The 12,787-nt window shown below is 34.7% G+C and overlaps 1 protein-coding gene across 2 annotated transcripts; it reads right to left on the bottom strand.

The window, feature by feature from the left end:
- Nucleotides 1-971: 971 nt before the first annotated feature.
- Nucleotides 972-2,139, bottom strand: LOC138160069 (zinc finger protein 76-like). Of its 2 annotated transcripts, XM_069086576.1 has the most exons (2): nucleotides 1,333-2,139; nucleotides 1,096-1,256 (listed from the first exon to the last, which is right to left on the bottom strand). In XM_069086576.1, exons 1-2 carry the CDS (start codon nucleotides 1,948-1,950, stop codon nucleotides 1,245-1,247), a joined length of 630 nt encoding a protein of 209 aa, XP_068942677.1. In that variant the 5' UTR covers nucleotides 1,951-2,139; the 3' UTR covers nucleotides 1,096-1,244. The 2 variants fall into 2 exon arrangements, with proteins under 2 accessions (XP_068942676.1, XP_068942677.1); XM_069086575.1 differs by having other exon boundaries at nucleotides 972-2,139.
- Nucleotides 2,140-12,787: the final 10,648 nt, after the last annotated feature.

Below are 12,787 nucleotides of genomic sequence, written 5' to 3'. Positions count from 1 at the left end.
TTTCAGCTGAAAACTGCATTTGGAGTCAAGGGACCTGAATTCAAATCCTGATTTTGGAATTGATTAGCTATGGGAGTTTTGGCAAGTCACTTTGTTTCTGTTGATATCAGTTTCCTCATCTATAAAATGAGAATATGAAGTTAGATGGCATCTTAAGTCTCTTCCAACTTTCAATCTCTGAACGTGCTCAAATGCTAGGTCCCTTATTGTATCTGGGACTACTTAGCTGCTACTTAGATATTTTTTTTGAAAAGTAGTTTTCTATAATCTATATTTCTCCATATTTTAATATAAGATGCTGTGTGTTACCATGGGAAGTCTAAAAAGGATAGTTACCACTATTATCCTTACTAACTAATCTATCTTTACTCCCTTAACCTTGACATCAACAGTGTTGCCAGTGCAACATTGGGCTACATCCTCATTTCCTCCTCATTTACCCCTCATTAATAACAGATATGACAATAATCACTAACCATTGATTTTTAGCATTCTGTATCATCATCATATTCCCCATTTCTTAAATTTGTTATCTGAAGCTCAACTTAGGGAAAAGAAACTAAAACTTACCCCTTTAGTACTCTTGAATCTCCAAAAATCCAAGCCAGAATTAGGAACTAAAGTAAAATGTCATTTTAATATAACACTACAATTGGCAAGATACTTCATAATAATCATCCATCAATTATTGAAACAACCCTGTGAGATAAGTATTCTTCATCATCACCATTTATAGATGTTTTAGACAGGAAAAGTTACTTTATTAGGGTCACACAGATGGTAAGTGAATAATTTTGGATTGAACCTGACTCCAAGTTTGTGGCTCTATGCCACATTTTAGAGGCACGCCTAATACCAGTACCCTGTTAGCAAAGCTATAATGTTGGAATGAAATGAAGCACTTGTAAGTCAGATAATACAAAGAGCTTTTTTTTTTTTTTGTGTGCCCAGGGCTCCCAGCACGAGAGCGCTTTATTTTTGAGGAGATGGTAAGAGCTGGGATGGGGGTAGCTTTCTTTGAGAATGTAATCATGCGTGGAAGGAATGGGGAGACATGAAGGGGGAAATTATAGGTTGTTGTGTCAGAGAGCAAAGAGGACTGAAATGACAGTAGAAGGCAGAAGGCCCACCAGTGTGGGTGCGGACATGCTTCTGCAGGTCTCCTGATGTCTTGAAGGCCTTGTTGCACAGTTCCTCCGGGCACTTGTATGGCTTCTCACCAGTATGGGTGCGCACATGGCTCTTCAGACCATACCCTGTGGCAAAGGCCTTTCCACAGCTGGCGAAATCACACCTGTATGGCCGATCACCTGTGTGGGCTCGTTCATGTACTTTCAAGTGATGAGCAGTAGTGTAGAGGCGGCCACAGCCTTTGTATCCGCAGCGGAATGCTCTATCTCCAACCTGCTGCCCTTTGCCATTGTGAGGGGGCTGGCTATTGTGCAGGACCTGGGAAGCAGCAACACCAGAGTCATCCATCTTCAGCTGGGAATGCGCACCCTCCTCCACATCAGACACCTTGCTGGCATACTGCTCCAGGGCCACCACGGCATCTGCATTGAAGGTTTCGTCCTCCTCTGCTGCCAGATCCTCCAGGCCCACTTCTGTCTGTACAGCCAGGACGGCACTCTCAGAGGACATGGCCACTGGGTGGTAGATGTAGGCAGTGGAACCATCTTCCAGTTGGACAGCTTCCAAGGCGTTGGGGTCATAGCCCTCTTTGGGTGTGCGGTGTATATAGGCCATGCTGCCATCTTCCAACTGTACAGGCTGTCCATCTTCAAAGGAAAGAGATTCTTTCTCGACTGTCACTTGATGAATATAAGCTGTGGTTCTATCCTCGAGCTGAATCACTTGCCCTGCAAGTAGCTTCTCTCCTTTGACAGCTTGTTGGATGAAGACTGTAGTCCCATCACTCAGGGTCACCGTCTGCAATCCCAAGTTCTCCATGGCACACTGCCACTTGCACTCTTAGGCATGAATTTTGGTTTTGGGCAGCCCTGGAAGCCACAGCTGGGTAAAGAGATTTCCTTTTAGGTCACAAATCTGACAGCCCCAGAGGCCGACTCCGCTGACAGATCGCCATGCACCGGGCCCCTCTACCAGGGCCAGCCCCACAACCCGCCTGCGCCATAGCCCTCCCCCAAAGAGCTTTTTTTTGCCCTAACACAATAAGGATATGCAACGCCAGAGTGACACTTAGCTTCTGGGTATCTCTCCCAAACCCCCAATCCCAATTTCACTAAATGTTCAGCAAGGCAGAATATGATGAATTGACATAGCATTTGAAAATTCACCAATTTGAAGGGGCCCTAACTCCATTGTAAGGTACTTTTCATGCCCCTAGAGGACTACAAAGCTGCAACATGGAAGGCAGGGAGATATCAAGTCATTTGTACATCATTGTTTTTTAGGGAAAACAAAATTACTGTTGTGTGAAAATAAGGAAGCTTGGATCGCATCAAACCACAATTCTCACCAAACATTTTTTTCCAAAAAGTTTGTATGTATAGGTTGTAGGAGATGTTGGTGAGGCAGGACAGATTTGTGATTTAATTTACATGAACAACTCTCAAGACGAAAACTTCATCTACCACTTTAGATTTCTGTACTGCAACATATAGGTTGGGAGCAATAGTTCTCCATTTTTAAAAGTACTTTTCCCCCTTAAAACCCAGAATTTTTTTCTTTTTCTTTTTGCTTTTTGGAGGGCAATTGGGGTTAAGTAACTTGCCCAAGGTTACCCGACTAGTTATTTTGTGTGGGTGTTAAGTGTTTGAGGCCGGAACTGAACTTGGGTCCTCCTGACTCTAGGGCCAGCGCTTTACTCACTTTGCCACCTAGCTGCCCCAAATTATTTTTTACTATGAAGAAATGGGATACATTAAAAGAGAGTTGGGAGATCCATATATGCACATGCTTGTGTCTTTGCAAATATTAGTGCTGTACAATTCCCAAAATACTTTGTATGCTCCATCACATCCTTTGATGAAGCACCCCACTAGAGAATTTCCTTTAGCAAGCACTAAGTGGTAAAGGGACTTGACCTGGGACCTACTGTCAATACATATGGGTCAAAAGTCTAACTGCACCTAGGTCTTCTAGATTCTGGGGTCAATTCTCTATCGATTATAAAATGTTGCCTTATTTGATACACATTATTTGCCTGTAGTATGTATGTGACCTGTAGGGCACCTAGAAGGGGCAGTAGATAGGACATTGGGCTTAGAGTCAGGGAACCTTTAATTTAAATATGGCTTCAGACTCTAGCTGTGTGACCCTGGGCAAATCACTTAACTCTGTTTGCCTCAGTTTTCTCATCTGTAAATGTAAAACCACTTCAGCATCTTTGCCAAGAAAAGCCAAATGAGGCCATGAAGAGTTGGATTTGACAGAAACAATGAACATTTGCCTACAGTATGTATATGACTGTATACCTTTTAACTAGGCTTGAATATATATATATATATATATATATATATATACATATTGCAAGTAATATATATATATATATATATATGTGTATGTGTATATATATATTACTTGCAATTTATGCAAAATGAAATAAGCAACCTTCTTGCTCATGTGTCATGAATAATAAATTTTGAAAATGAGTTTCTATTCACCTTAGTTATTGTCTTCTCATACTATCTTCATTACAGTCAGTGCAAAAGCTATGGAAAATGACACAGATATTTAAAAAAAAATGTACTAAACTGCCGCCAAGTACCTCCAACCACTGTTAGTCCATAAAGCAAATGCAAATCTAATTACAGTACCTCATAAAGAAGGAATGAAAAGAAATATGAGTAAACTGAAGTGGGGAGAGAACTATAGAAATATACTTCACAAAAACACAATAAAATAATGAGGAAATATAATACATTACTGTTCACTTATGGAATATTTAGGAAGCAGAAATAAGAGTCTACAAGGTTCCAGAGGAACATTCCTGATTCTCTATTCTAATTTCAATAAATTCTAAATTTCTAATTTGCTGTCTCTAAGGAATATGGTATAATGGGGGGGGGGGGGAAGGCATTTGATATAAGTCAAAAGACCTAAGATCAAGTTTAGGTTTTGTCCCTTACTAATTGTGAGTCACTTGCAACTGCCTGGGAAAGTCACTTAACTACTCATACACTCATTGCCCTAATTTGTAAAATAGGGTTAATAAAAATAGTTAGAATTTATGTAATTTTTCAAGTTTGAAAAATACTTTTCATATATTATATCATTTGACCCTCACAATAACTCCATTCCCTTTAGAGTTTTTCACATGCTCCTTTCATAAGATTAGATATCTTATTTCTAATTTTTTTCATTTCTATGGAAATTCAAAATATTGTCTTATAGTGCAAAGAATTCCTGAGACAAGGAAGTACTGAAAAAAATAATTAACAGAGAACTGATTACCTAGGTAAGTGGGGAGAGGGTAATATTGAAACCCTCCATGAGTTCTACTCAGAATCCAGAGTAGTTCAAGAGTTATCAGATATGGTTCATGAACTACTGTTATTTTAGGGTGATCTTTTACAAATTTTAAAGAATGGGACAGTACTTACGGATGACAAATAGTGTTGCAATTTGCTTTAAAATGTGAGATTATAAAATGATGCCATTCCCCAATTGATAAATGATCAAAGTATATGAACATATAGTTTTCAGAAGAAGAAATCAAAGCTATCAATACTCATATAAAAATGCTCTAAATAACTATTAATTAGAGGGAAAAAAACTCTGAACAACCTGTAAAAACTTAGATGAATCGATGTGCAGTGAACAGATCCAGGAGAACAGTGTACAGAGTAACAGCAATATTGTTCAATGAAGAACTGTGAATGACTTAGCTATTCTCAGCAATACAGTGATCCAAGAAAATCCCAAAAGTCTAATGATGAAGTATACTATCTTCCTCCAAAGAAAGAACTGAAATTGATTGAATACAGACAGAAGAATGCTATTTTATGCTTTTTCTTTCTTTTTTTTTCTTTTGAGTCTTCTTGCACAAAATGACTAAAATGGAGAATTTACATAATTGCACATATATTACCTATATCTGATTGCTTACTACATCAGGAAGGAGAAAGGACAGGGAGGGAAGGACAGAGAGAATTTACAACTTAAGGTTTAAATAAAAATATTAAAAAATTAGAAAAAAAACCTCTGAGACACCACCTCAGAACTTTCTGATTGGCTAATAAGACAGAAAAGAAAAATGATAAATGATTGAGGATGTAGGAAAAAATAGGGACAGTAATGCACTATTGGTGAAGTTGTGAACTGATCCAATTATTCTGTAGAGCAATTTGGAATTATGTCCAAAGAGTTATAAAACTGTGCATAACATTTGACCCAGCAATACCACTATTAGGTTTGTACCTCAGAAATCTTAGAAAAATATGTACAAAAATATTTAGAGCAGCTCTTTTTGTCATGACAAAAGAATTGGAATTGAAGGGATGTTCATCAGTTGGGGAATGACTGAACAAGATGTTGTTTATGATTGTTATTGAATACTATATTGCTATAAGAAATGATGAGCAGGAGGATTTCAGAAAAACCTGAGAAGACTTACATTAACTGATTCAAAGTGAAATGAGCAAGAGAGCATTGTACACAGTAATAGCAATGATCGATTGTGAATGACTTAGCTATTCTCACCAATGTAATGAGCCAAAGGACTTATGATGAGAATTGTTAACTTCCTCCAGAGAAAGAACTGACAGCATTTGAATGCAGATGGAAGCATATTTTTTACTTTATTTTCCTTGGTCTTTTTTAATCTGTGTTTTCTTTTGAAACTCAGCTAATGTGAAAATGTTTTGAATGACTGCAAACGTATAATCTGTATCAAATTGCTTGCCTTCTCAATGATCAAGGAAGGGAGAGAGGAAGAAAATTTGGAACTTAATATTAAACAAAATTAATGTTACAAAGTTTTTATTTACATATAATTGGGAAAAAATTTAAAAAACATAAAATGGGACAAGATGAATATTTTAGCCTAGAAGCTGGTGAGCTCCTCCTGGCCCACAGGCTTGGATAGAATAACAATTACTATAATTTATATAGTACTCTAGAGTTTACAAAGTACTTTACATTCACTTATTTCTTGGAAACATTCTAGAATTCAATGCTAAAGAGAAGGTTAGGGAGCACTTAAGAAAGGAAATGATGATCATTTCCTATTTTTTTAACAGTATTACATCAGTCTCCTTCATGTTCACTACTGTTCAGCCAAAATGACCTTCTTACTCTATTTGATCCATGACACTTCATATCCATTTAAATTTACTGTTCTCCATGCCTGAAATGCTCTTCTTACTCACCTCTGCCTCTTAGAATCACATCTGTTTTAAGTCTTAACACAACCACCATCTGATATGTCATGTCTTTACTAAAACGTCCATCTGCTGGTAACTTCCTCTCTGAATTATCTTGTATCTATCCTTATTGCTGCATAAATTATAAATTCCTTGAAGGTAGGGATTATGTCACTTTTAAATTTCTATCTCCAGTACCTAACACAGTCCCTATCACATAGTAATTGCTTAATAGATGCTTTTGATTGAGTGATTGAATGTCAGACACGGTATCTGTATTTCAACAAACAATTGATAATCTGTTACAATATCCTTGTGGTCAAAATAAGGAGAGATCGATTGGATGTTAGAACAATTAGATGGATTCAGAACAAGTTGAATGAGAGGACCAAAGAATGATGATTCAATAGGTCTCTATTGGAGTGACCCAGGGCTACTTAGTATTTTAAGGAATTTTTTTGAAGGTACAGATGGCATGCTTGTCAAATTTGCATATGCCAATGGAAGAAATAACTAACTTGTTGGACCACATAATCAGAATCTATTGGGCTAGAAAAATTTGCCAAATCAAAAGTGATAAAAGTAAATAAAAATATTTTGAAAGTCCTATGCTTGGTTAAAAAAATAAACTCTGGAAGTATAGGATAGGAAGGAATAATTAGTGAACAGTTCATGTGCAAACCATATAGGGGATTTATAGTTGGAGGAAAATTAAATATCAGTCAGTAATGCAGTCAGTAAAATCATGGCAGACAAAAATGCTAATGAGATTTTAGGTTATATTAATAAAAGCACAAAGGCTAGGATTATTAGGTGGGTGAAAGCCATGATAGGCATGATTAGAGACAGCTATATGGCACAGTGGATAGACAGCCAGACCTGAAGTCAGGAAGACTATCTTCTTGAGTTCAAATGTGAGCTTAGACATTTACTCACTATTTGACTCTAAGCAAGTCAAACTTATTTGCTTAACCCTATTTGCCTCAGTTTCTCCATATTTAAAATGAGCTGCAGAAAGAAATGCAAACTTTTACAATGTATTTACCAAAAAAACCCTAAATGGGATCACAAAGAGCCAGACATGATTGAAACACCTGAACCACCACAACAACAAGCCATGATTCACCCCTTCCTGGTCAGACCACACTGTACATCCAATTCTAGCTACCATATTTTAGGTAAAGTGAAGTGTGTACTGAGAAAGGAAGCAAAATTCTGAAATGGTATACAAAAAGTAGCTGAACAAAGAGAAAATGATTAGCCTCAAAAAGAGATTTATGTACTCAATAGCCTAGCCCCACCTCAGTGCTAAGATTGTGGGCTCACATGAACTAGTACCATCCTGAGACTTACCCTGAACGTACATTTCTCTCTGTGACTTTATTTTCCTGACTCAAATTTTTTCTAGGAAATTTCTAAATTAAAAGTCACATATAGCTCATATATTGGTAAGCCCAAAACTGAATGAAATTGTCCAAGTTTTCATATAAGTTATAATGGTATAAAACAGATATCAAGTATGGAATAATCTTTCATCCCTCAGAAAATGGGAAAGACTGAAAGGACTCCTCGGAGCCCATGAAGAGATAAAACAACAACCACTATAACAAACAATCCATAAACATTTATTAAGTACTCTGTGCCAGGCACTGGACTAAGCTCTGGGTATAAAAAAAGGGCAAAGGATAGTCTGTGCCTTATCACAATTATAACAAATAGAACACAGAAACAGTCTATCAGGGTCCCTTAGAAGGAAACTGAATTTCTCAGTTCACTTAAGACCCTCTAACAGTACAGTATTTTTCACAGAGTCCACTCAGTTGATACAAAAATTGTAGTACCACTCTATGGTTCAGACTTTCCCTTAGAGAGTAAAGATAGCTGTTGAACAAGCAATTTCCTGACAGTTGAATGTGTACTGTTTGAATAATTCTCTGACTGTGCTCTCCAAGCAGAATGCTACACTGGAATTATGCAGATTTTCCTCTTCTTTCTCTAACATTAGGAAATCATGTTCTGTCTTTAAAAGGTCATCACAATGCCTCTTAAAGGTCATATCTGCCTTAGTGCTTCTTTTTTCAAAGCTTTAACATTTTTTTTTATTTAAAGTTTTGAATTCCAAACTTAATAGTAGGTATTGCTGGATGAAAGGATATGAACAATTTTATGAACTGTTAGGCATAGTTCCAAATTACTCTCTAAAATGTTTTGATGACTTCACAAGTCCATCAGCAATGCATTAGTGTCCCAGTTTTCCCACATTCCCTCCAACATACATTTTCCTTTTTTGTCATATTAGTCAATCTGAGAGTTGTGAGATGTTACCTCAGAGTTGTTTTAAATTTACATTTCTCTAATCATTACTGATTAGAATATTTTTTTTGTATGACTATAGATAGCTTTGAATTTCTTTGTTTGAAAATGCCTGTTCATATCCTTTGACCATTTATAAACTAAGGAATGACTTGTATTTTTCATAAATTTGACACAGTTCTCTATAGATTTCAGAAATGAGGCCTTCATCAAAGATACTTGTTGAAAATATTTTCTCCCAGTTTTCCGCTTGCATTATAATTTTGGTTTCATTGGTTTTGTTTGTGCAAAAACTTTTTAATTTTATATTTATATATAAAATAATCTATTTTACATTTTATAATGCCCTCTATTTCTCCTTTGTTCCTAAATTTATCCCTTACACATGAATTTGACAGATAAACTATTCCATACTCTCTTAATGTGCTTATGGAATCATCTTTTAGGTGTAAATCATATACCCTTTTTGACCTTACCTTGGTATATGGTGTGAAATACTGGTCTATTCCTGGTTTCTGCCATACCAATTTCCTCAATAGTTTTTTTTTTATCAAATAAGGAGATTTTATTCCACAAGCTGGATATTTGGGTTTATCATATATTGGATTACTATGGTCTTCTACTACAAAGTAATTTGTATCTAAATTGATTCCATTGATTCACCACTCTATTTCTTAACCAGTACCAGATTGTTTTGATAGTTAACTCTTTACAATACAGTTTGCAATCTGGTACAACTAGACTACTTTCTTTTGTATTTTTTTCATTGATTCTCTTGATATTCTTGAGTTTTTGTTCTTGCAGATAAATTTTATTATTTTTTCTAGCTCTATAAAATGCTTTTTTTTTTGATAGTTTGATTTTTATAGCCCAGAATAAGTAGGTTAATTTAGGCAGAACTATCATTTTATCATAATGTCTACCCATGAAAAAATTTATACACACACATATATGTATATAACAATTGTGTATTTCTTACTTTATTTGTGTAAAAAGTGTTTTGTAATTGTGTTCATAGGTTTCCTGGGTTTTTCTGGGAAGGTAAACTACCAAGTGTTTTATATTGTCTACAGTTATTTTAAATGAAATTTCTCTCTGTCTCTTAGTGATGGACATTATTGGTGATATATAAAAATGCTGATGACTTATGTGGTTTTATTTTATGTTCTGTAAATTTGCTAAAGTTGTTAATAATTTCAAGTCATTTGCAGGTTGATTCTCTAGGATTTTCTAAGTATAATATCATATCATCTGCAAGGAGTGATAATTTTGTTTTCTCCATGCCTTTTCTAATTCCTTCAATTTCCTTTTCTTTTATTTCTATAGCTAACGTTTCTAGTACAAAATTAAATAATAGAGGTGATAATGGACATTCTTGCTTCACCCTCAATTGTATTGGAAAGACTTCTAGCTTATCCCTGTTACAGATAATACTTGCTGATAGTTTCAGATAAATATTACTTATCATTTTAAGGTAAGCTCCATTCATCCTTATGCTCTCTAATGTTTTTTTTTTTTAATTAGGAATAGGTGCTGTATTTTGCCAAATGTTTTTTTCTGCATCTATTGAAATAATCATACAATTTTTCTGTTGGTTTTGTTATTGACATGGTCAATTATGCTGATAGTTTTCCTAAAGACCAGCCCTGCATTCCTGGTAAAAATTTCGCCTGGTCATAGAGTATGATGCTGATCATATATGACTATAATCTCTTTGCTAATGTTTTATTTATATTTTTTGCATCAATATTCATACAGGAAACTGGCCTATAATTGTCCTTCTTTGTTTTGGCTCTTCTTGGTTTGTTACCATCACCATATTTGTGTCATAAAAAGAATTTGGTAGGACTCATTCTTCACTGCTTTTACCAAATAGTTAAAATAGTATTGGTATTATTTATTCTTTAAATGACTGACAGAATTCAATTGTGAATACATCTGCTCCTGGGGAATTTTTCTTAGGAAGTTCATTGATGGTTTGTTCTTTTTTTTTCTAAGATTGGATCATATAAGCATTTTATTTTTTTCTTCTGTTAATCTGGGTGATTTAATTTATTTAGATTGACAAATTTCTTGGCATATGAGTGGTCAAAAATCTCCTGACAATTATTTTAATTTCTTCTTCGTTTGTGGTGAGTTCACCCATTTCATTTTCAAAACTGGTAATTTGGTTTTCTTCTTTCCTTTTTAAAATCAAATTAAACAATTGTTTGTCTAGTTTGTTATTTTTCTCATAAAACTAACTGCTAATTTTATTTATTAGTTCAATGGTTTTCTTCCAATTTTATTAATCTCTCCTTTGGTTTTTCAGGATTTTTAATTTGGTGTTCAATTGAAGATTTAACTTTTTTAAAAGTTTTTTTCCCCCTCTAGTTTTATTGTTGCATGCCTAATTCATTGATCTAGTTTTTCTCTATTTTTATTGATGTAAACAATTAGAAATATAAATTTACGCATAAGTACTGTTTGGACTGCATCCCATAAATTTTGGTATGTTATATCCTTGTTGTCATTTGCTTTAATGAAAATTTCAATTGTTTCTATGATTTGTTGAATGAAACACTTGTTTTTTTAGCATTAGATTATTTGATTTCTAATTAATTTTTAAATTCTCTTTCCATTGTACAATGTTGAATGTACTTTTTATTTCATTATTTCAACCTCAAAAGGATACATTTACCATTTCTTCTTTTCTGCATTTGTTTGTGAGGTGATGTTTTTGTCCTAACACATGGTCAGTTTTTGTGTACGTCTCATACAGTGCTGAGTAAAAGGAAAATCACTTTCTATTCCCATTCAATTTTCAACAGAAATCTTTCCTATGTAACTTTTCCAAAATTTTATGCACCTCTTTAACTTCTTTTTTATTTATTTTTGGCTACAATTATCTAGTTCTGAGAGGGGAAAACTGAGGTCACCTGTTAGCAAAGGTTTATTATGTATTTCCTCGTGTAATTCATTCAACTTCTCCTTTAAAAAATGAATGTTTTGCCATTTGGTGTATATATGTTTAGAATTAATATGGCTTTATTTATTTATATTAATTACTTCATTTTTATAAATTTTTATATTTTTATAAAGGTAACATATTTATATTAATATGGTGCCTTTCAACAAGATATAATTTTCTTCTTTACATTTTTTAATTAGGTTTGCTTTTGCTTTGTCTGACATCAGGATCGCTACCATTGCTTTCTTCACTTCAGCTGAAGCATAATAAATTCTGTTCCAGTCCCTTACATTTATCCTATATGTATCTCTCTTCTTTCATTGTGTTTCTTGTAAATAATATATTATAACATTTGATTTTTAATCCATTCTGCTATTCACTTCTGTTTTATGGGTTGGTTCATCCCATTCACATTTATAGTTATGATAACTAACTATGAATTTCTCTCTATGCTATTATACTTATTTATCCCTCCCCCTCTCTCTTATTCCCCTACCCTTTCCTTCCTCACAAGTATTTTATTCCTGATCACCACCTTCCCCTATTTAACTTCCCTTTTAGCAGCATCCCCCTTCCCTTTCTATAATTCCTATTCCTTTTCACTTCCTTATAGGGTAAGATAGATTTATATATGCAACTGAGTGTGTATATTATTCCCTCTTTGAGCCCATTTTGATGAAAATTTTAAACTTTGAATGCTACCCCCTAACCACCATCTTCCCCTCAACTGTAATAGCTCTTTCATGCCTCTTTTATGTAGGGTAATTCTTCCAGTTGTTAAAGAGTTTCAAATATTATCTTGTCATATAGGAATGTGAACAGTTTAACCTTATTGAATTTCTTACAATTTTTCTCTTTCTTTTTTCCTTCCTTTCTTCCTTCCTTCCTTCCTTCCTTCCTTCTTTCCTTCCTTCCTTCCTTCCTTCCTTCCTTCCTTCCTTCCTTCCTTCCTTCCTTCCTTCCTTCCTTCCTTCCTTCCTTCCTTCCTTCCTTCCTTTCTTCCTTCCTTCCTTTCTCTCTCTTTCTTTCTTTCTTTCTCTCTCTCTTTCTTTCTGTCTTCCTTCCTTCCATTCTTTCTCTCTCTCTTTCTTTCTGTCTTTCTTTCTTTCTTTCTTTCTGTCTGTCTTTCTTTCTTTCTGTCTTTCTTTCGTTCTTTTTTCTTTCTTTCTTTCTTTCTTTCTTTCTTTCTTTCTTTCTT

The sequence above is a fragment of the Petaurus breviceps genome, unplaced genomic scaffold, assembly GCF_028583685.1.
Source record: "Petaurus breviceps papuanus isolate PSGF00001 unplaced genomic scaffold, PetGlider_PUasm1.0 179, whole genome shotgun sequence".
In the NCBI taxonomy this organism is placed as follows: domain Eukaryota; kingdom Metazoa; phylum Chordata; class Mammalia; order Diprotodontia; family Petauridae; genus Petaurus; species Petaurus breviceps.
The sequence above is the reverse complement of the archived record's forward strand: the minus strand, read 5'-3'. Positions and strand labels throughout refer to the sequence as shown.